We start from the raw sequence: 21,116 nt of genomic DNA, 5'->3' as shown, positions 1-21,116 counted from the left end.
GTATTATTTTATATAAAACAACTATAAATTGAAATTCAATGAGATTTTAAATGGAAAATATAATTTTGATAAGGGTTTTTTATAACAATAAAAGAACTTAAATATTAATAAAACTTTAAAGGCTAATGTGAAAAAGCGTTGAGCACGTTGGGCCAATTTGAAAAGTCTTTATTGGGCCGGTTTAGTTGAAACCACGACTCGCCGGCCCGGGCGCCTCGAGCTTATTCGTGTCGATTGTGGTGCAGCAACAAACCGTCAAGGTCCAAGCTGGGCTGTGCTGTGCGGCACGACTTCGTTCTTCCCCTTTGCGCGTCTCCCTCTTCCTGTTCGTCCGAAGTTGGAGATGGCTATTGCGCTGCCTCCGCATCCCGATGGCGACCATGTTCCCCAATCCGATCCTCTCCCATCCTGGTTCTCCCCCAGGAGGTATGCGAATCGTTCCGATTGTTTTCTTCCTTTTACTGACTCCTAGGGTTTGAGATAATCTTTTAATCGAAATCGAAGTGGTTGGGCAACGAATTTCTTTGCATTAAGTTTACCTGAGGCAATTAGTTGTGGAAGGAAGAAACTGGGATTTTTTTGGACTGCAATTGGGTCAATAAATAATTTGGTAATCAGTTTGTTGGGTGCAGAAATGCACAAAATGTTCAACAAGATGTTTTCCGAGTCATTTTGTTGATTTATATTAATCTGACACCTTATGTGTGAGTTTACACACTTTAAATGTGTGTTTTTTGAAAATCTATTGTAAAATGGCCTAAAAAAATCCAAAATGAGTCAAATAATTGATTTCAAAATCAGTTTGTAAACATGTTGAGACTCAAAATATTGTGTAAGGGTTCCTTTGCTCCTGAAATTTGTATAGTAGGACATAATATGTCACGAGATGGCCTAAACAACCCAGAATGGGCTAACGTGCCAATTTGGATCAACGTTAGTTTAGCTTGACATGTGCTGTTAAACTATTATTGTTTTGAATGTAATGAACTGTTTGCATGTGCAGATTGCTTGTGATATTTTGCGTCATCAACATGCTAAATTATGTTGATCGAGGTGCAATAGCAAGCAATGGTGTTAATGGTACCCAAACAACCTGCACAGAGAGCGGCACATGTACTTCAGGCACTGGAATCCAGTAAGATGCCTACTAAGACATCACTGTTAATATTTTTTTTAGCTTTACTTCAACTATCTACTGAATTATGACTTCTCGATGTTAAATATTTATGTTGTGCCATGTCTCTTTGCTTGATTTCTGAATATTGAATGCTCGTGGACATGCCTTTCTTCTGTGGGGATATAGGATTTGCATAATTTCTAGACTGTCATGCCATTTAATCTTGCTGGCTTTTGAAATCTCTTAGTTATTTAAAGGATGAAATTTTTTTTTATTGAATTTCATGTTATATTAAAAGATATAGAAATCTTGAACTATGCTACTTTCTCCTGTATTTAATTATGATATTTTGCTTATCATGGCATAGTATATGGTGCCTAATTCTGCACCAGTTTATCTAAAATTCTGTACCCCATTAAGTAGTTGCAACTTTGCACACTAGTCTTTTATTCTTGTTTCTTATCACTTCCTTACCTCTTAGCTGTAAAACATGTTTGTCGTTGCAACATGTCATTGAAACAGAGGAATTTATTTCAATCAGGTTTCTGAGAGATTAAACAAATCAGTTTGTTTAATTAGCTTAATTGTTAATTGTCTTGGGTTCTTTGTTATGCTTGGTGTAAAAAAAAAAAAGAATGACGTTGGATGCTAGTTAATTGGGATTATGGATTGGACAGAAGAAATGTTCTTTCTGGAAGCATACTAATTCTGTAACTAGCCTGGTTGAACATAGAATAACAGGATGGTAATGTTTTCTTGCTTCGTTAGAGAAGGATAGATCAATGGATGAATTTGAGTAGATATATTACTGAGTAGACAGAAGGGGAGCCTTGGCACAACGGTAAAGTTGTTGCTTTGTGATTTAAAGGTCATGAGTTCGAATCCTGAAAATAGCCTCTTGCAAAAAGTAGAGTAAGGCTACGTACAATGGATCCTTCCCGGGACCCCGCATGACGGAAGCTTTATGCACCAGGCTGTTTTTTTGTTTTTTTTTATATTACTGAGTAGACAAAAAGCACGATGTGTTAGGTGCATTTATGAAGCTGTTTTGTTCTGATTACATGAGTATTAATAATCATTTGTTGCAGAGGAGACTTTAACCTGAATTATTTTGAAGATGGTGTATTGTCTTCAGCATTCATGGTGGGCCTATTAATTGCTTCCCCAATATTTGCATCCCTGGCAAAGAGGTCGGATTGTTTCTCAAACGCTTGTTTTGTCACTGCTCTTTTTTATGTCAATTCTTTCTAGTGATTTTGCAACATAATCATTCTATAAATTTGTTATTATGTTCTATTTACTTTGTTTCAGATATTTCTTTCCTTGTGAGAATGGCTGAAAGTATAATCTATTGCACTCATCCATCTTTATACTATTGCCATTTTCCAATTGGGTTTTGTGTTTTTAGTAGTTATTATGGTTTGTTTGTTAACTTTCAAAATCATTAACTCCTCAACTCCAGGGTTATTCACATTGATGATTTTAATCATTATGTTTTAGCAAAACATTAAGTCTAGTTTCAGCTTACAAGGCTCATTTTATTTAAATGTTTTTGCAGCCATAATCCTTTTAGGTTAATCGGAGTGGGACTGTTCGTTTGGACTATTGCTACTGCTGGTTGTGGTTGCGCATTTGATTTTTGGTCCATTACAATTTGCCGAATGTGAGTGTTTAATTTGGTTGGCATGGATCCTCACAATTCGGATCAATTTTCGATTACTTATGCCAGTAATTAAAACTTATCATTGTGCCCAGGTTGGTTGGAGTTGGTGAAGCTTCCTTTATAAGTCTCGCAGCTCCATTTATAGACGATAATGCCCCTGTTGCTCAGGTTTGTTGCCACCAAAACAATTATTTTTGCAATCGAACCTTTTCAAGCCTTTTCACATTCCTTCTACATGTGAAATTATTCTCTTTCCACTTCCTTTTAGCTCTTCAGATGTGCTGAACCATTTAATAATAAGGCCATCTTTGTGATATTAACTTTACAATGCTTTGTCAATCCAGCCATGTGAAATTGAACATTGGCATACTAGAATCTTCTATTTATTATGTTATAATATTATACACCAGTTCTAATGTAATAGGATAACTGTTCAAAGGATATAAATGCCTGTAAATGCTATATCCAGTCTGAAACTGTATGTATACCTCACTGTGCTCGCATCATTCAGACATGCTTCTTAGCTGAAAACTGAAAAACAAGATGACAAATCATTTATAAATTTGACTCATTTGGCATGACCTTAGATACGTTGGATTACAACAATAATCGTAACATGCAGTTTGCTGAAACTACCTTACCTATGTATGTAATAAGCAGGGAAATTCTTCTAAATTTAATTCAGATAACCTCAGTTTTTTATTTGCAATGAAATTTAAATAAGAGCCAATAGTATTATTGAACCAAGGTAGAACTTAGTCCACCTCAAATGATCAGCCACTTGGGAGGGAGATGCCTCTTCTATACAAGCACATCATGAACCATCATGCTTGTCCATGTTGGGATTAGGGACACAAACTACATAGTCTTCAGCATGCCTCATGTTTATCATTACCAACAAAATATTATTGTTAAACTAGGGAAGGGGGAGGGGGGAGCCGAAACACTAACAAACAAGTAGCCGATTGGAAGGAGAATGCCCTCCCATTATATATCTATATGGTTATAATGGACAACCACACTTGTCTAGGTGGGACTATGATTGTCAAGGAGGAGCATGCTACACAACTCCTCAATATAAGTTAATGACGGACCATCACATTTGCCCATTTGGGAGTTGGGATTAGAGCACCTTGTTTCAACATGCTTCCTTATGCTGATTATGACTGATGAAATACTATTGCAAATTTAGGGAAGCACAAACCATCCCAAATGACTAGCCAATTTGAAGGAGAATGCCCTTTCAATAAAAGTTCACTATGTGGATCACCGCACCACACTTGTCCATGTTGGATTATGCTTGTGGAGTACCTTGCCTTCAACACACTTGTCTATGCTCATTATGACTCAAAGCCTCAGCGGGAAACTCCTCTCCAAGAATTTAGGCTGAACAGACTGCGAAGATAATAACATGTTTGAAAGGTATTGAAGCAGTTTCGTAAGAGCTTTATGATGTTATATGAGCAAAGTTTGATACCTTTTGTCATTTGAGGTCAATGATGTTGATGACAGAGCCACTGAATACAATCCTGTGCCTAAATTTTAGACCACCTGAACTCAGATTGTACGTGCCAGTAGAGCTTTGTAAATGGTATCTGGTCCTAAACTTCTACTATGTATGTTGTCATGCACTACTGCTGTTGCAATCCAAGAGAGTGTAGCATTTTGCAGCCGATTTTTGAATAACGACTATGAATTTCTTTATTCATGTCTTCCAGGCATTTTTACACCAGTGGGAAAAATAATGGAGGCAGTTGTTGGCTCAGAATGTAGTCCAAGTCTCGCTTTCATCATTTCTTAAAATGTTATCAACTATCTCTGAGAACCTAAAAGAAAGATACACACTCACACCACTTCTAACACTATGAGTTTGCATTACTGCGTACACGTGGAGAGTAAAAGTGAGAACCAGAAGTAATGACGTAAACAACCAATAAGAAATATCAATAATGTCTATTGTGTACTATAAGGCTTGATCATTATTGAATTCTTGGCTACAAACCTAATGTGTTTAGTATAAAACCTTGTGGTAAATACATTATATTTCTACATTGAAATTATATGAGGATCACTATGGAAATGAAATCTGGCTATTTAAAAAGTTCTATGCTACTCTAACTAAGTATACAAATTGGTCATGTTATTCTTACCTCATTCAGAAAACGGCCTGGCTTGCGCTCTTCTACATGTGCATACCTTCAGGCATCGCAATTGGCTATGTATATGGTGGGCTGGTGAGTCTCTTGTGATGCTTATTTTGAAATTTTGCTTGGTCAGTGATGTTGAAGTGACATAATATTTTTAGATGTAAATTCATTTTAGGTGTTTATTCTTTAGGTTTTTAATGAAGGTTTCTAATGTTTGCAAATCAAAACTAATGTCAATTGTGCAACTTTTTCACTTTGTTGTGCATTTGTTAATAAACTCTAATGGCTCTTTCTTTAGAATTCTATTTTTTTTTTTGTGTGTGGTTACAATCTCCATCTTATATGCATTGTTATTTGTCATAAAAATAGATTAACTAAATGAATTAAGCATGAGTGCCAATCAAAAACCAACATAAAAATTGCAGAAATAGATAACATAATGCACAAATGAACTTTTACTGATTCTTACAATCAAGTTTTCTAATGGCTTACATGCTATCATGCACTTCCAAGAACATGTGCATTCAATTTCTTGCATGAATGAATAAATAAGGTTAAAAAGATCGCTATCCTAGCTATTAACAGAATTGCTTTCTGATCTGATCCGTAGACTTGGATAAAGGGCAGCCTAGTGCACGAAGCTCCCGCCATGCGGGGTCCCGAGGAATGATCCATTTATGCAGCCTTACCCTGCTTTTTGCAAGAGGCTGTTTCTAGGATTCGAACCCGTGACCTTTTGGTCACATGACAATAACTTTACCATTGCGCTAAGGCTCCCCTTATCCGTAGACTTGGATCATACAATTACATTGTCTTTCAATCAAAATATATTTTGAAAATTTGTGGAGCACTTGCGATCTTTGAAAATATATTAACTTCAAGTGGCAAAAGGTGATTCACTCACTCCTAGCGTCCCCCGCCAACCCGTCCCTAGGCTAACACGGAGGAGGTAAATCATGGGTGACAAGTACTAACTTCTCCAAGTGGCAAAAGATGATTCGCTCGCTCCCAGTACCCCCGCCAACCCGTCCCTAGGCCAACATGGATGAGGTAAATCACGGGTGGCTACTAGTCATTAGTGTAGGTGGCCAAGGCACGGGGAAGGTATGCTCGGACGCGTTGAGTTTCGACCACCTCATGTGGCAATACCCCATGCCTCAATCACCGCACCGTCCGGAGGGGACTTAAGCACTAACTTCTCCAAACCACTATGTGAAGTGGTCCCTTGCGAAATTGCTTAGGCGGGTACCTAAGAGGGTACCTTTTAGAACTATGATGCTTCGTGACTATTAGTTTTTAGATATGTAAAAGTTACTTTCTAATGTTTACATGGTAAAAGAAGAGTTAAGAGCTTTCTGCATACAAGAAAACAGTGCTGTAGGATACTAGCCATGCGGGGTAAAGTACTTACAGGTGTGAGATGTTACAGCACTTTGGTAGTGTTCTGGAGAAGTCTACACCTGCTCTGTGGATTAGTTTGTTTATTCACAAGAGTCTATATATCTTGGCTAATGATGAACACTGTATAATAACTAACTAGATTGACACATCTAAACAATTTACTCTAGCAATGAAAAATTGACATTCATTGGAAATTCAACCTTTGCCAAAGCTTGTATACAAACCAATGCATGTCAAGTCATCTCCATGCATGCTTTATGGTTAACTTATTTCACCATTATTTTCAGTAGAAGTTCAATAATTTAATCCCCATGTCTGCTTGAAGTTCTATTTGAATTTGACAAAATGAGTTGCTTCACTCCTGGATACTGGAGGATGACAGGAATTGTGTTTCCATATATATAAACTTTCTCTAATTTTATCAGGTTGGCAGCTATCTTCATTGGCGCGTTGCATTCTGGGGAGAGTCAGTTTTGATGCTCCCATTTGCTATTTTAGGCTTCACCATTAAACCTTTACAGCTGAAAGGTACATTTTTAAGTAACCTTTCATCGCAACAAACACAATTTACAAAATGTGCTTATCCCAGTAAGTAATAACCTGTATTCTATCTGTTTTTTGCAATCATCATAGTTTGCAACTCTTTGGTTTGCCATTAGCTATAATTAAAATGATCAATGCGACTGAGATAATTAAAGAAAATAAACATACCATCCTATCTTACTGTTGATAAATAAAAAGCTTTGTAGAATATAAAATTTAAAATCTATATCAAAGGTAACATTCTACAAAATTTATCATTGCTAAAATAGTAAACATACCATTTTGATAAATAATAAACATATCATCCTATCATACTGTTGTGAAGAATGATTGGTTATCATCATCTAGTTGTGATAGTCTCACTTGTTAGGTGTTGGTATATGGATCTTATTACTCTGTTAAAATGCTATGAACTCTATTTAAGCATGCCACTAATAATATTCAAATTCCTTAAATCATTTTTACTTGCAATGCTTTATGCGACACTATTTTCACTTGTGTTAATATTTATAAGTCTATGCAAGGCTATACCCCTCCATTGAACAACAACTGGCTGTGACATGAAACAATCACTCTAACTTCAGTGGGTCTCTGGTTATTATGTTTATGAAATGTAGGATAATAGTAAAAAATGATGAGAAAACAATATTCTTTGACAGAACACTTTCTACATCTGAAACTAATATCATATCATCTTCCTTTTCCATGACAATGTCCCTGCCCTTTCTTTTTAAGCAACTAAAAGCTACTGGTTCTTTCTCCTTGTATACTTTTTGATTTGTCTTTCATGCTGTCGGATAGTGTATACAACAAAATGGACTAGTTTTCCAGATGATCCATGACATCATAGTGAGGTAAGATGGACATAATACTGGCGACAAGTTAACAGGAAATGCTATTGCATTAGTGTAGTGTTCTTTGTTTCCTGGTGATTTTTCAACAACTAAGTGTATCATATAAAGTAACCTGTTTCTCATGTTCCTCTATTGTTTTGCTCTTCTTTTGTGGAGACTATAAACTTGACTATAGTGAACCAATTTTATCTTTCCCAAATTTGATTTTAATTATATTTTTAACCATAACTTCTAGAAACTAGCCAAAGTGATGTCTGTGTGCCCCTGGCTGAGCATAAAAAACTATGATAGTTAGCTCCGAAGCATAGGATTTCAAAGACAACAGTTAAATGTTTAGAACTTTGTTTCTTCCAATTGCAGGTTTTACACCATCTATACTGAAAAAATTAGAGGGTGCTGATGGAGTAATGATTCAAGGTGATAGCATGTTTTTCCACCTTATAGTCGATTAGTATCTTTTACCAATATAGGTTTCAGATTCACATGATAATTTTCGTCAACTATAATGGTTATCATTCTTTTGTTCTTCAGGACTCTTGTTTATGTTTTTACTTTGAATGTCTAAGAATGCATATGTTTCCTATAGCCCATGATTGGAAGTGCAATCCTACTTGTGTTTTAAATCTACTTCGTGATTGTCATACCAATTTCTAGTATTGTTGAACGAACCATTTTTTAAAATTTTTTTGGTACCAATTTCAAGAGACTGTTGAATGCACCATTATGTTTATTTATTTTTAGGTTGAGGGCGTCTCAAACTTTAATCCCAGTCTAAAGCTTCTTGAAGATATGACATCAGCATTTTTATTGGAAATATAATGGAATCAAAATTGGAATGAGTAAAACCATCGACCGAATTAGTTTGTGTTATTATGTATTATACAATTAAATTCAAAAAATATTTTTGTATGCTAGTTTTATGAATTTTGAAATCAAACTTTCAATTTTAGTTTATTTGATATAAAATGATAATTGGAAGATGGAATAGTACCTTTTGCTCCTTAGCTTAAAAACCTCTCTCTATATAAAGAGGAGATGGTATACATATATGCAGGACTTTTAAAACAATCTATCAGTAAATAGTTTAATGGAGTATACAATTCAGATTTAATGAAAGTTAATCTTAGATATCAAGAATGTTCTTGAACAAAGCAGAAACAACATGAAAGGTAATTAAATGTGAGATACCATTGTCCAACTACTAATGCTTTCTCAATGTCAAAATAGCTAAATTATTGTTTTAGTCATTAGTGAGCTGCTTTGTATTTACACTTGACAACCCTACATACCCATACATTGGGAAAACATTTTACATACTGATTAAGACAAAGAAAAGGTGCTTTTGTTTATCCAGGGCTTTGGTAATGGAACTAGCTTTGACTTTCATTTTATCTTCTTATTCTTGGCTATTTATAACATTATGTTACAGATGAACAGGATGCCCAAAGCGAGACACATGCTACACACAGGAACTTATCTGTAAAAGAACCACAAAATTTCTCCTTGTATGTTCTTTGTATCCATCCTCCTTGCCTTTACAAATTTTCTCTCAACAGTTTGGAAACTCAACTGTGAAGATTGATTGTCTGTAGAATCCAACCAAAATCAATTTATGCAATGCAAAATTTGCAAACTATTTTTGAAAGAAGAAAAAAAAGAATATAAAAGAAACACAAAGGTGAAGGGAGTTACCACACCTTGGATTTTGCAAGTATATTTTCTTAGTTGTTTCATTTGCTATTCAAACAGTTGCGGTCAGGCTCCCTCCAAATGGGCTTGGGAAAAGTCAATTAACATGTGCCTATCACACCGAAAAGGCTGTTTTGTGATTGAAATCTGGCTTACCAGGTTGCAATGGAGCAACCATACCATTGCATCAAGGCTTGACTTCAGTAGTGGGATAGTTGGATTTTTTTAAAATAAAGTCCCAGATATTTGAATTTTCATTCATAAAATGCTATGTTGAATACTTTATATGATATGTTTTTAATTGGGTTGCTATTTGATTTTGACAAATTATTGTAGTGGTATGGTATATGTACCAAACAGTATAGAAAAAGGTATTGCCTAGAGTGGATTTTGCATTGCTTTGACTTTTCATTAGTCCATTTTTTTTTAAAAAAAATTAAGCTAAAGTGTATTAGAAAAGCAACATAGTGTTGATAAATTGTTTTTCAGATCTGCTTTGGAAATAATTTGGTTGTGGTGTTTGGTAAATGTGTATGTACTTTATATGATATGATTTTAATTGAGTTGCTATTTGATTTTGACAAATTATTGTAGTGGTATGGCATATGTACCAAACAGTATAGAAAAAGGTATTGCCTAGAGTGGATTTTACATTGCTTTGACTTTTCATTAGTCTATTAAAAAAAATTAAGCTAAAGTGTATTATAGAAAAGCAACTTAGTGTTGATAAATTGTTTTTCAGATCTTTGGAAATAATTTGGTTGTGGTGTTTGGTTAATGTGTATTACAAAAACACATGCTATAACAAATGAAATTATTATTGTCACAATCCACCAAGCTGAGAGGTGAATGCATTTTCTCGCTGGTTTTTGATGAATGCAGTTCCACTTACATTGAAACAAGTGTTTGGAGTGCACTACATTGAGAATAGTGTTTTATCATATGTTTTTCAATCACCACGTTTCACTCCTAGTGTTTTAGAGGCCTAATTTACCTCAAGAAAGAATTCTTAAACCCATAGCAATTGTAGCTTATCAGTTCCTCTAAATATCATGACCTTATTAACACAAAAGTTGACACTTAACGACTTGGTTTCATAATTTTCTGGCTACATTTTTTACTTTGTTTTAATTTCCTATAGGCATCAATGAAATTGTTTGCTTATCAAAAATCTAAATGCTTTTGAATATGTGCACCTTTTCTCAACCTTGTCTTGTAATTGTTGTGTGCTTTCTTTGTATTGTAGACCTGCTGGTGCGGGTAGGATTGCAAGTCAACTATCCAGGGTTTGGAAAGATATGCAACTGCTTCTGGCTGAGAGGGTTTATGTGGTAAATGTTCTAGGTAATGTTTAGATTTCAACTTAAATGAGTGTTAGGTCGTGCTTCTTGGTAAAATATTGATCTTTTTAAATTCATAATGAGATAGTGTTAATATAAAAGGCATGTAAAAGTGATATAAACTAGTTACTTTTTTTTTGGAAAAGAAATTTATAAGAAGGAAAATTAATTGAATTTTTAGAAGTTCATTTGCATGGCATAAGTGCTAAAGTTCAAAAAAATTATTTGATAAATTGATCAAGTCATAGAGCTTTTTATATTCATATCATGGTATTTCACTTTTGGGTTTTACCTTTGGAACTGAGGTTTCAAGTATATTTGGTTCGTGTTATCTCTGTTATTCCTCTTCTTAGGCACCCACTCCCTGTCACTTAAAAAATATTGCACACTTAGAATGGAGAAAAAGTTGAACCTGATAAAATATTTTAAGCCTGATACGAGTTTGTTTATCCAAATCATATGATTAAGGGTGAATGGTCATATTTGAGAGCAAGGCTGAATGAAATCAGTTTGTTTGGTGGCTACCATATCTAGGGGTGAGCATTCGGTTAATTTGATATTAATTTTGTATAAATTTTTTTTATTGTTATTTTAAACAAATTTAGTAAATTTGATGTTAATTAAAATAACTAATTCAGTTAATTCAATTTTAGTAAAACTTTGATTTGATTTGGTTAGCCAACACTAAATCGGTTTTCGGTTAATTTATGTTCCGAATTAACCGAATGCTCACCCCTAACCATATCCTTGATTTAATACATTTAGATGGCAAAAGAGAAGAGTTAGCATACAAATGACTTATTTTTATTGTAAATAAGAGACACAAGACAACACTACATGTTGATTGATTTTAAATCAACAAATGAAAGGTGCTATCTAGAAGTTTAAACTATTCTAGGATTTATTTCTTGTATTCATCATCACATGTCATGCTTCTGCAGGTTATATTGCGTACAATTTTGTTATTGGAGCCTATTCATATTGGGGTCCTAAGGCTGGTTATGACATCTACCATATGGTAATTTGAAATACAAAACTTTAGTAACTTGCATGGATCATCATATCTTATATAATTTGAAACACAAACTGAATATTCACTTTGGCTTATCACTTTTTTCCTACTAAGTCATTGATTTATTTCCTATGCCCATAGCACTATCCCATGTTATGTTTTGCTACCTTGTTCATGTTCTGTTCTGCAGAACTGATCATCAAGGTTACATTCTTACATTTCGCTTGGGCGAGATTACTGACTTATTTTGTTTAAAGCAATTTCTGATATTATTTATGCAAAAATTAGGGTGCGTTTGGTTTGCCCCATTTTCATTTTCATTTTCTGAAAAACGCACGTTTTTCGTTTTTTAGAAAATGACTTTTCCGCGTTTTTCGTTTTCTTAGAAAACGCTCTCTCATTTTCTTAAAAATGAACATGGAAAACGCAAACAAAACACGTTTTCCATTTTCTTAGAAAATGAAAACAGAAAACAGCGTGGAAAACGTAAACCAAACGCCCCCTTAGTGTTTACAGATGGACCATGAAATGGTAATCTTACCCACCTAGGTTAAAGTCTCATAGTTCACAGAAAAAAATGGTTGGCATTTTGATTCCTCACATGCATGTCTAACATAAAGTTTAAAATGTGTTGTGGTTAGATTAATGCCCTAAACATTTGTTTGACATCTTGTTAAAGACCTCTGCACATCATGACTATTTAGCCGCTGTTGGCAGTTGTTTGGATGTAGTGGTGAATATGTTTCATACTATGGTAGTATGCTATGCTATGCGGCTTCGGGTATGAGGATTCGACATGGGTATGTATCTGTTCTGCCAGAGTCCAATTTATTCAAGTTGGTAAATGAAGAGTCCAAATATCAGAGGTTGTAACTTTGTGTTCTGCCTAAGTCCAAATTGCATTGAGTATCTGATAATAAAATTTTACTGTCAGATCTTTTATATAACATTAAGAGTTCCTAATGCAAAGGGAAACCAATTCATTTAAGAGTGAACAACAAAACCAAGACACTTAATCCGGTACTGGTGCTTGGTGACTAGTGAACAATGAGTGCTCTATCTAATGAGTATGGGTATGGGTATCAATATGATCAAACTATTGCACCATGACAAGAATTTCTTTTCGTAATGCCACATTGGTATGCTCATGCAAACATTTCAGTTGCAATGGATGTGGAGCTTCTTAGCTTCAACAATATCTTGAAAAAGGAAAATATTTTGCACATTCCCTTTCATGGAAAAAAGGATACTCATACTACAAAACGCCATTTGATTGGTACATATCTATATACTGCAGCTGAGCAACCTCGTTCTTTGTACTTTTAAGCTCTTTGTTCTGCAGTTGGATATAATATCTTGCACATAGCTCTCTAGGTTGCTTTTCACTACTCCATTAGATTGATACTTATCAATGTTCTGCAACTGAGCAACTTTGGTTCTTTGTACTTTTAAGCTCTTTGTTCTGCAGTTGTATGTCCTGTGCATGGTTTTCTAGGTTGCTTTTCACTATTATGGTAAACAGGCCAATATGCAAGATTGAATATGAATACCTTAATAGTTAATACAATGGAGTCAGCATTCAATCATTCCCTCTCATAAGTTCGTTCCTTTTCATGCACGATGACTTGTGTTGGAATTTTTTGGTGATAAATTCTTATTTTATCTGTGAATAGGTGTTATCCTTCTTGTCCTTTTATATATTGTTTATTGATTTTCAGAGCAATGCTGATCTGTTGTTTGGAGGTATAACTATAGTCTGTGGAATCTTTGGAACTCTAGCTGGTGGGTTCATTCTTGATTTTGTGGATTCTACAATTTCCAATGCTTTTAAGGTATAACAATTTCATTGAGTCCTTAAGAGTTCCTTAACCTCTATGTTTACTTGCAAAGCCTTGGTTCACTGAATGACTACTAATATATTGTTTATTTCAAAATGCTACTATCTAGCAGCTTCTTGCTGATAGACATTGTTATGCTATTTCCTCTTTGGTTCCTTCAATAATTTTGTAATTTGTCCAAGTTCATGGATAGGTATCTTAATGCACACAATGGCTATGTGGATCTCAAAATTGTAGTAGTATCTAGGATACAATTGAATTCCATAGATGATTAGTTATGAGTGGCCATGACGAGTTCCCTCTTTTTGTGTTATAGGCCTTATCACTGGTGTAATAACTTTCTAGTATTCTGATTCAACGTCCCCAATATATTACTATTTCAAATAAGTTCGCCATATGCTATTGGAAAGTTTTTCCATTGTTAAAATTCTTGAGACTTCACTAACCTGTTAGGGTGAAGTAAGGTTTGCAAAGTGCTGGAGACACATTTGACAATTTTGGAGTAGTTCATAAAATGGATAAACTTTGGAGGCAAATTCAAACTTCCCTAATTGTTACATACATGTGTGCAGCATGTATTCTTTCATTCGTGCTGTTTTGAACTATCTGAGATGCTTTTAAATTTTATTGAAAAACTGGAAATGACCTGTCTTGCAGCTTCTTTCTGGAGCAACCTTTCTGGGGGCTATTTTTTGTTTCAGTGCTTTTTGCTTCAAGAGCCTCTATGGCTTTATAGCATTCTTTTCTATTGGAGAGATACTTGTCTTTGCCACACAGGTATAAAATTCTCTCTTGTATTGTTCTTTTATTTTTTATGCACATACAAGTGTACATTATTGTTTATTACAAAAAAAAAGGGTAGCCCGGTGCACGAAGTTTCTGTCATGCGGGTCCCGGGGAATGATTCATTATACACCGTCTTACCCTTACCCTACTTTTTGCAAGAGGTTGTTTCTAGAATTTGAACCCGTGACCTTTTTGTCACAAAGTAACAACTTTACCATTGCGCCAAGACTCCCCTTCAACAACTTTACAAAGCCAAAAAAATTTCACCATTGTTAACAACAATATCATTTTTATCATTTCTGTTCGGCGACTGAGTTATTGTAATGTCTCATCCAAGCATCATGTATTATCAGATGGTTTCTAGATCATTGGGAAACATTTACTTTTCTAGCTGTTGTTTGTTCAGTTGCTCTAATGGATCAACAGTAAATGGTAGATTCATTAGGCTATTAAAAAATGTTTTCCCACTTGTTTTAGTTTTAGTCTGATTGATCATTGAGCAATATGTTTATTGAGAAACCCATAAACTAATAGCACCTTGAATTTCTAATTGGAATTTAGGTTGGTTCTGGTTGATCCTGATCGTTTGATTTACTAGATTAGAAGATTGGCACAATTGATAAATATTCAGCTTATATCTCTTTTGATCATGCACATATTCCTGCTAACATACATCCTCCTAATGCTGTTAGTGTCAACTGGAACTGGGTGCTGAAGGATCCAAAAATTCCAGAGTTGCTAGTTCACTTATATGTTAACAAAAATGACCAAAAAATCTTATTCATGTAGCAAAATGTAATCACATGTTCCTGCAGGCTCCAGTAAATTATATCTGTCTTCACTGTGTCAATCCTAGTTTAAGGCCACTCTCAATGGCTATGTCAACTGTCTCTATTCACATATTTGGCGATGTTCCATCCTCTCCTTTGGTCGGTGTTTTGCAGGTATGTTCAGAGTTTCTTTCTTTTTTCTTATTTGTAAAGAGAAGTTTTCATTCTGCTGTTTCTACCACTATAGCCATGATGCTTTTGTATGGTTGGATGTTTTAATGTTCATAATGTCTTAAACTATGAAGAAATTGAGTATCTTTCATCTTCATATAAGTTTTATAAAAGAGCTTATTGCTATGCCATGAACTGGAAAATTACATGGTTATTAATTAGAAAAGTGATAATTTTTCTTAACATTGGACAACCATACCCTTCACTCATTGTTAAGATCAACCGGATGAATCCCAAAAGTAAGAGAATAATCAAGAATTTACTAGGAGAAATAACACATGAGAATAATCAAGAATTTACTTGGAGAAATAACACAGATGTTCATTTTCGAACATTGAAAGCATAATTAATGCAGTGTTTACACCTTATGGTAACTAGCAGCATTGTTGTATCCATTAGAAGGTACAACCCTACACGAGGACGATGGCAAGGCAAATTCTCTTGTTTTCTTGAAGTTAATTCCATTGCTACTTGTTAGCAGTTGACCTCTTGATGGAGGGAAATTATACAAAAAAAAATAGACTTATACCCAGTTTTTCAATTATTATTTCTTGATCAACTCAAGCTAATTGCTTATCCTTCTGCATTTATGGTAAAATTAACTTCTCATTTGGCTTTTGTTGCAGGACTATGTTAACAACTGGAGGGAAAGTGCACTGATACTAACTTCAATTCTGTTCATTGCCTCTGCAATATGGTTTTCAGGTATCTCCCAGTCACTTTCTTGCAGTAATCGTAGTTGTGCCGGTCATTTAGGGATAGATCTTAAATCTGTTTACCTGGGAAAGAAGTGGGAGGACAAAAACTAAGGTTATATAAAAATTAGTTATCCTTTGTGTAACATCCATAGTTTATCATAGTTATATGCTACCTTTCTATTGTACTTAGGGCATTACATTAATAAATAATGTGTCTCTTGGGAATCATATGGTGATTTTACTTTTGTGACATATATATATATATATATATATATATATATATATATATATATATATATATATATTGTACAAGTGAAAATTTTTATTATACTGATACTTGGTTTCCCTCAACTTTCCAGTTCTCTTTACCCGTATATGCAATCTAATTTCACTTCACTCCTGTTTCCCCCCCTATCGCATTGTGGTCAGGCATCTTCATCCCAAGTGTAGATCGCTTTAATGAAGATAGCGATCGAGGTGCTCAAACAGCCCAAAGACCACTGCTTGATGCTAACAATGAAGCATCAGCAGAAACTGCCTAAGAACCACCACGCCATTCAAAGTTCACAGACAATTTATCGCTGCTGCCGTGCTGTTGTAGGAAAGATTTACTTCAAAGTCGTGTGTAAATAGAGCAACGACCACCCCCAGGATCTGACAACTATTTCATAAGATTATAAATGATTTATTTCTTTGATGTATATATTTTTCTTGGAAAAGTCTTGCAAAGCAGGGCAAGAGTTACGTACCCTTTTATGTGTATTGTGTACATGATAACTTGATTCTGTAATATGTATCTTTTGTACAGGTTTAGATCGACAAAATTGTAGAGCTTTACGTTAAAGTTGTCAAATGTTATCATGATATTGAACGTATTTTCTGTTGGAAGCATTTTTTTTTAGAGAAGCCAAAGGTCTCAATCACCTTGTTCTCCAAAGGTCCCTTTTATTTTTATTTTATTTTCATTTTGTGATATTTTTCAAAATTTATAATTTTAAAATTTAGATTTCGATGTTTTTGAGTTTAAACTTTATGCGTAATTGTTAGATGTCTAAAATATATTCTTTATTATTCTATTCTTCGTTATTATATATATTTTTTCTATCGTCTGCTCACTGATACATTATTCATAGTTATTAATCTAAAAGCATAATAGACGGGAGGAGATTGCTCTTGCACTCTTAATTAATTAAGACAAACACTCAAATTATACATAATGCAGTAATCATATTTATTTTTAAGTTGTAAGTTAATTCATGCAAAAAATGAATTAAAATAGTTTGTCATACTTTTAGAACTTCATCATAATTTAGTTTAGATAACTTTTGTTATAATTTAGGCAACTTCAGTTTAATTGGATCAATCGTGTTCATGCTGTTAGAGTCATCACAATATAACGGATTTAACTTTCGGTATAATTATGTCGCACAATTTTCATTATAATTGGATTAAAAGATGATATAGATGAGCAATCGATTGAAATCGAATTGATTAAATCGATTCAATCAAATGTTATCTAAACCAACCAAACTTAAAAAAAAAAAAATCAAAGACCGAATTGATAAAATATTAATTAATTCAAATTCGATCGAAATAATTAAAATTTTCAATTCGATGTAATTTGATTTCGATTTTATTCAATTCAACTCATAATATCAATCAGTTTAGTTCTGATTTAATTTGATTTAATTTTATTTGATTTCGATTTAATTTGGATCAACTCATAATATCAGTTTAATCAATTAACCAAATTTTAATTTTTAAAATCAAAAATAAATCGATTAAACTAATATTTTTAGAAAAAAAATAAATTCCTGAATTAATCGAACTGAACTTTTGACTTCAGTCAATTTGATAGGTTAAATTCGATTTAACTGGACTTTTACTCATCTTAGATATAGGTCATTCCAAACGATCTAATATCATCAATCCCATGATATGATCAAACCTCTAACAAGATTCTTTATATTCATTGAAAATTAATCCATAAATTTATTGAAGAAAATATTCGTACAAATACTATATAAATATCAATGAAAATTGAAAATTATATATTAATGTACAATACTATATACTAATAAAAAAAATATAAATACATAAAAGATAAAATTGTGACTTTAAAAAAATACTCTGCACATTTTGAAAAGAAATCAATCATGAAAAATTATTCAACCATAATTGAACGATCTTCCTAGACAGAAAGCACAAAATAACCGAAGAATCAAATCTCAAAACATGAAATAAGTACTTAGAAAAAATATACATTAAAATTTAAGCTTTTGTAAACGTTATCATAAAATTGTCTTCTTTTGTTTTTGTTTTTGTTTTTGAAATTTTGCATTCATTTGTCTATATTGAATCATAATAATCTTCTATTAAAGGCAATTTCAAACATTTATTTCTTATTTATTTAATAATAATAAATAAATTAATTTACATAATTTGACATTTGATTTTTTTTTTTAATATAACACATTGAAGCTAGTGTTGGAAATATTAGATTGGAAGCACTCAGTAACACAGTACAAAGGAATTTATGCAAAAAAAAAATGCCTATCAATTTAAATTGAAATCATAGACACAGGTCTTTTAGAATACACTGTCTTTTTTATGACAGGAGAATTAAATTTAAAAACAAACTAAAAAGATTTTTAAAAAAATATAATTGCTAAGTACCTAATTCATGTTAAAAGCAATAAAAATAAACTTATGTAATGATCAAGTTACAAGTTTCTTGTTTTTTCTTATGCAAGTACCTAATTCATGGTAAGATGCAGCTCCTTGCTCTGTTCTGATAAGCTATGTAGAGAAATGCAGTTCAATAATTTACAATACCATCAAGTTTTTTGGCCATGAATCTATTTTGCAGGGTTGACACATGTTATAAGATTTAAGAGAGAAAATGAAATGAATTATTTGTCAAACTTTCAATCTTTAACAACAAGAACATGCTGGCACTTAACAAAATGTAAACTTGCACCTGTTTAGAACCTTCACTAGTGTGTTGATATTGTCATACATTTCTTAGTTTGACCCTGGATCAAGGACCGGAAGTCTGAGATAGAAGCTTATTTGTCAAAGTTTCAATCTCTAACTACAAGAACATGCTGGCACATAAGCAAATGTAAACATGCATCTGCTTATGCATTTCTTAGTTTGAGCCTGGATCGAGGACTGGAAGTCTGCAATAGAAGCTGATGGATTTATCTGACAGCCGAGTGCCTCGGATGAAGAACTGGAATATCACTGTCAAGCAAGCACCCTGTGGAGCAATGCCTGCAACCAACTCATAAACAAACGTCCAATAGATCCAGTGCATAACACATAAAGAGCGAGTAGCATCGAGCCTAGGTTCTTACCATAGAAAGCACAGTCTGGCTTAGCCAAGTGACAATGCAAACTCCTGGCAAGGTGTTTCAGGCTCACTTGCTATGATTGGCATACAATACACAGGGTGACATGGATGTCAAAGAGGGGGAAAACAAATCTGAATGCATACGGTTATTCATCGATTCGTACCACAGAAAGCGCTTCTCCTCTCTGAATTGCCAGTTCTGTGCGCGCCAAAGCGCTTAAGTTTTGGTCACCAATCGGGGGGTCAGCTGAAAGGAACAAAGGAGTATGAGAATCATGAACAGACATTACATTGACATGAAAACAAAAGATGGATGAAGAAGGAAGACATTTGAGCGAGTACCTCGAGCACCTAGGACTCTCAGTTTCCTTAATTCAGACCCTACTGTGACAAGGGAAGTAGAAACCTGCAGGTGAAGATCGCCATACTGTGCGATCGAGACAGTGAGAACATCACCGACATACTTGAGTCGGTCCACCAAGCTTTGGAGCTGAGCGAGATCTGGGACCTGAACCAAAGTCTACAAGAACAAGCATAGCAGCTAAGCTACTACACAACCATTCAATTAAATCCCAAGAAAATACTACAGAACATGATCCCAGTATATCACTTCAATCCAATTGAATCAATTTATCACCAAAAGCAGAAATAGATTTGAACCTAGTTCCGGAAGATCTATTTGCAAAGTACATGTAGCATAATTTGGATTAAAAGATTAGAATTTGACTGATACCTGGGGCAGATCTTGAGAAGCATCCAAGGCCGACTGGATCTGAAGCACGTCGGACCGGGAAAGGGGCTTGGAGATGGGCACGTCCTGCACAACGGCGGAAACCCTCCCTTTGGTCTCAAAGGTGAGGAAGGGGGCAGGGTTGCGGGAGCCGGCGGGGAGCTTCTTGACGAGCTTGATCTGGATGGCGGCGGTCTCGTCGCGGGCCTGCTCCTGGATGGTGAGGGCGCTGCGGAGGGCGCGGTGGAGAAGGGCGGCGTCCACTGAGAAGGCGATCCGGCCGGCGTTCTGGCTGGAGATACGATAGTCGCGGAAGAGGACGTCCTTGTCGAACTGGGCGACGGACTGGACTCCACCGCCGCCGAGGAGGTTGTGGAGGAACATGGCGTGGTCGGGGGTTAGGTAGACATGGCAGATCCGGCCGAGCTTGTCGAGAGCGGGGAGGAAACCTGCAAACGTCGTGCAAATGCAGTGTTTGCGGAAATGCAAGAGAGAGATCTCTACGAAGAAGACTTACGCTTGTCGAGGAGATGGACGCCGTCGAGGGTGAGGAATGCTTTGAACTTCATGGTTCGCCTTCTTCCTCTGCCGACGTCGAAAGCGATCGGGAAGTGAAGAGGTTTGTCTTCCCTCCACTTTATACACGATTCCCGCCTTCCCGCGCGAGGGCAAAATATCTTGTGAATTTGTCAACATGGTCCTAAAAGTTTTAATTATTACGGCTAATTCAACTTCGCCCACCGACTCCCACCGGAAGAGCCACAGAGATCAGATCGCGCGCATCTCCCTCCTCCTCCTCCTCCTCCTCCTCCTCGTCTTCCTCTTCGCCTCTCTGGGTTGACGCTCAGAAATGGCGGCATCACTGCAGTCGGCAGTGTTCCTCTCTCGTCTCTGCAAACCAGATCTGTGGTTGAGATCACCCGCCCGATGGATCTGACTCGA

The 21,116-nt window shown here is 35.0% G+C and overlaps 2 protein-coding genes across 2 annotated transcripts; one reads left to right on the top strand and one right to left on the bottom strand.

The window, feature by feature from the left end:
• The first annotated feature begins 235 nt into the window (after positions 1-235).
• On the top strand, positions 236-16,964 carry LOC122005940 (probable sphingolipid transporter spinster homolog 2). Its single transcript, XM_042561194.1, has 16 exons — positions 236-426; positions 1,004-1,135; positions 2,206-2,307; positions 2,676-2,780; positions 2,873-2,948; positions 4,940-5,014; positions 6,754-6,856; positions 8,086-8,142; positions 9,155-9,230; positions 10,661-10,758; positions 11,696-11,772; positions 13,485-13,598; positions 14,262-14,381; positions 15,206-15,334; positions 16,018-16,096; positions 16,519-16,964. Exons 1-16 carry the CDS (start codon positions 344-346, stop codon positions 16,629-16,631), a joined length of 1,539 nt encoding a protein of 512 aa, XP_042417128.1. The 5' UTR covers positions 236-343; the 3' UTR covers positions 16,632-16,964.
• A 2,037-nt stretch (positions 16,965-19,001) lies between these two features.
• On the bottom strand, positions 19,002-20,798 carry LOC122003807. Its single transcript, XM_042558812.1, has 6 exons — positions 20,692-20,798; positions 20,178-20,623; positions 19,787-19,964; positions 19,609-19,691; positions 19,449-19,518; positions 19,002-19,365 (listed from the first exon to the last, which is right to left on the bottom strand). Exons 1-6 carry the CDS (start codon positions 20,741-20,743, stop codon positions 19,241-19,243), a joined length of 954 nt encoding a protein of 317 aa, XP_042414746.1. The 5' UTR covers positions 20,744-20,798; the 3' UTR covers positions 19,002-19,240.
• Between the last annotated feature and the right edge of the window lie 318 nt (positions 20,799-21,116).

The sequence above is a fragment of the Zingiber officinale genome, chromosome 7B (genome assembly GCF_018446385.1).
Source record: "Zingiber officinale cultivar Zhangliang chromosome 7B, Zo_v1.1, whole genome shotgun sequence".
NCBI classification, from domain to species: Eukaryota; Viridiplantae; Streptophyta; class Magnoliopsida; order Zingiberales; family Zingiberaceae; genus Zingiber; species Zingiber officinale.
This window is presented reverse-complemented; position numbering and strand designations above follow the sequence as displayed.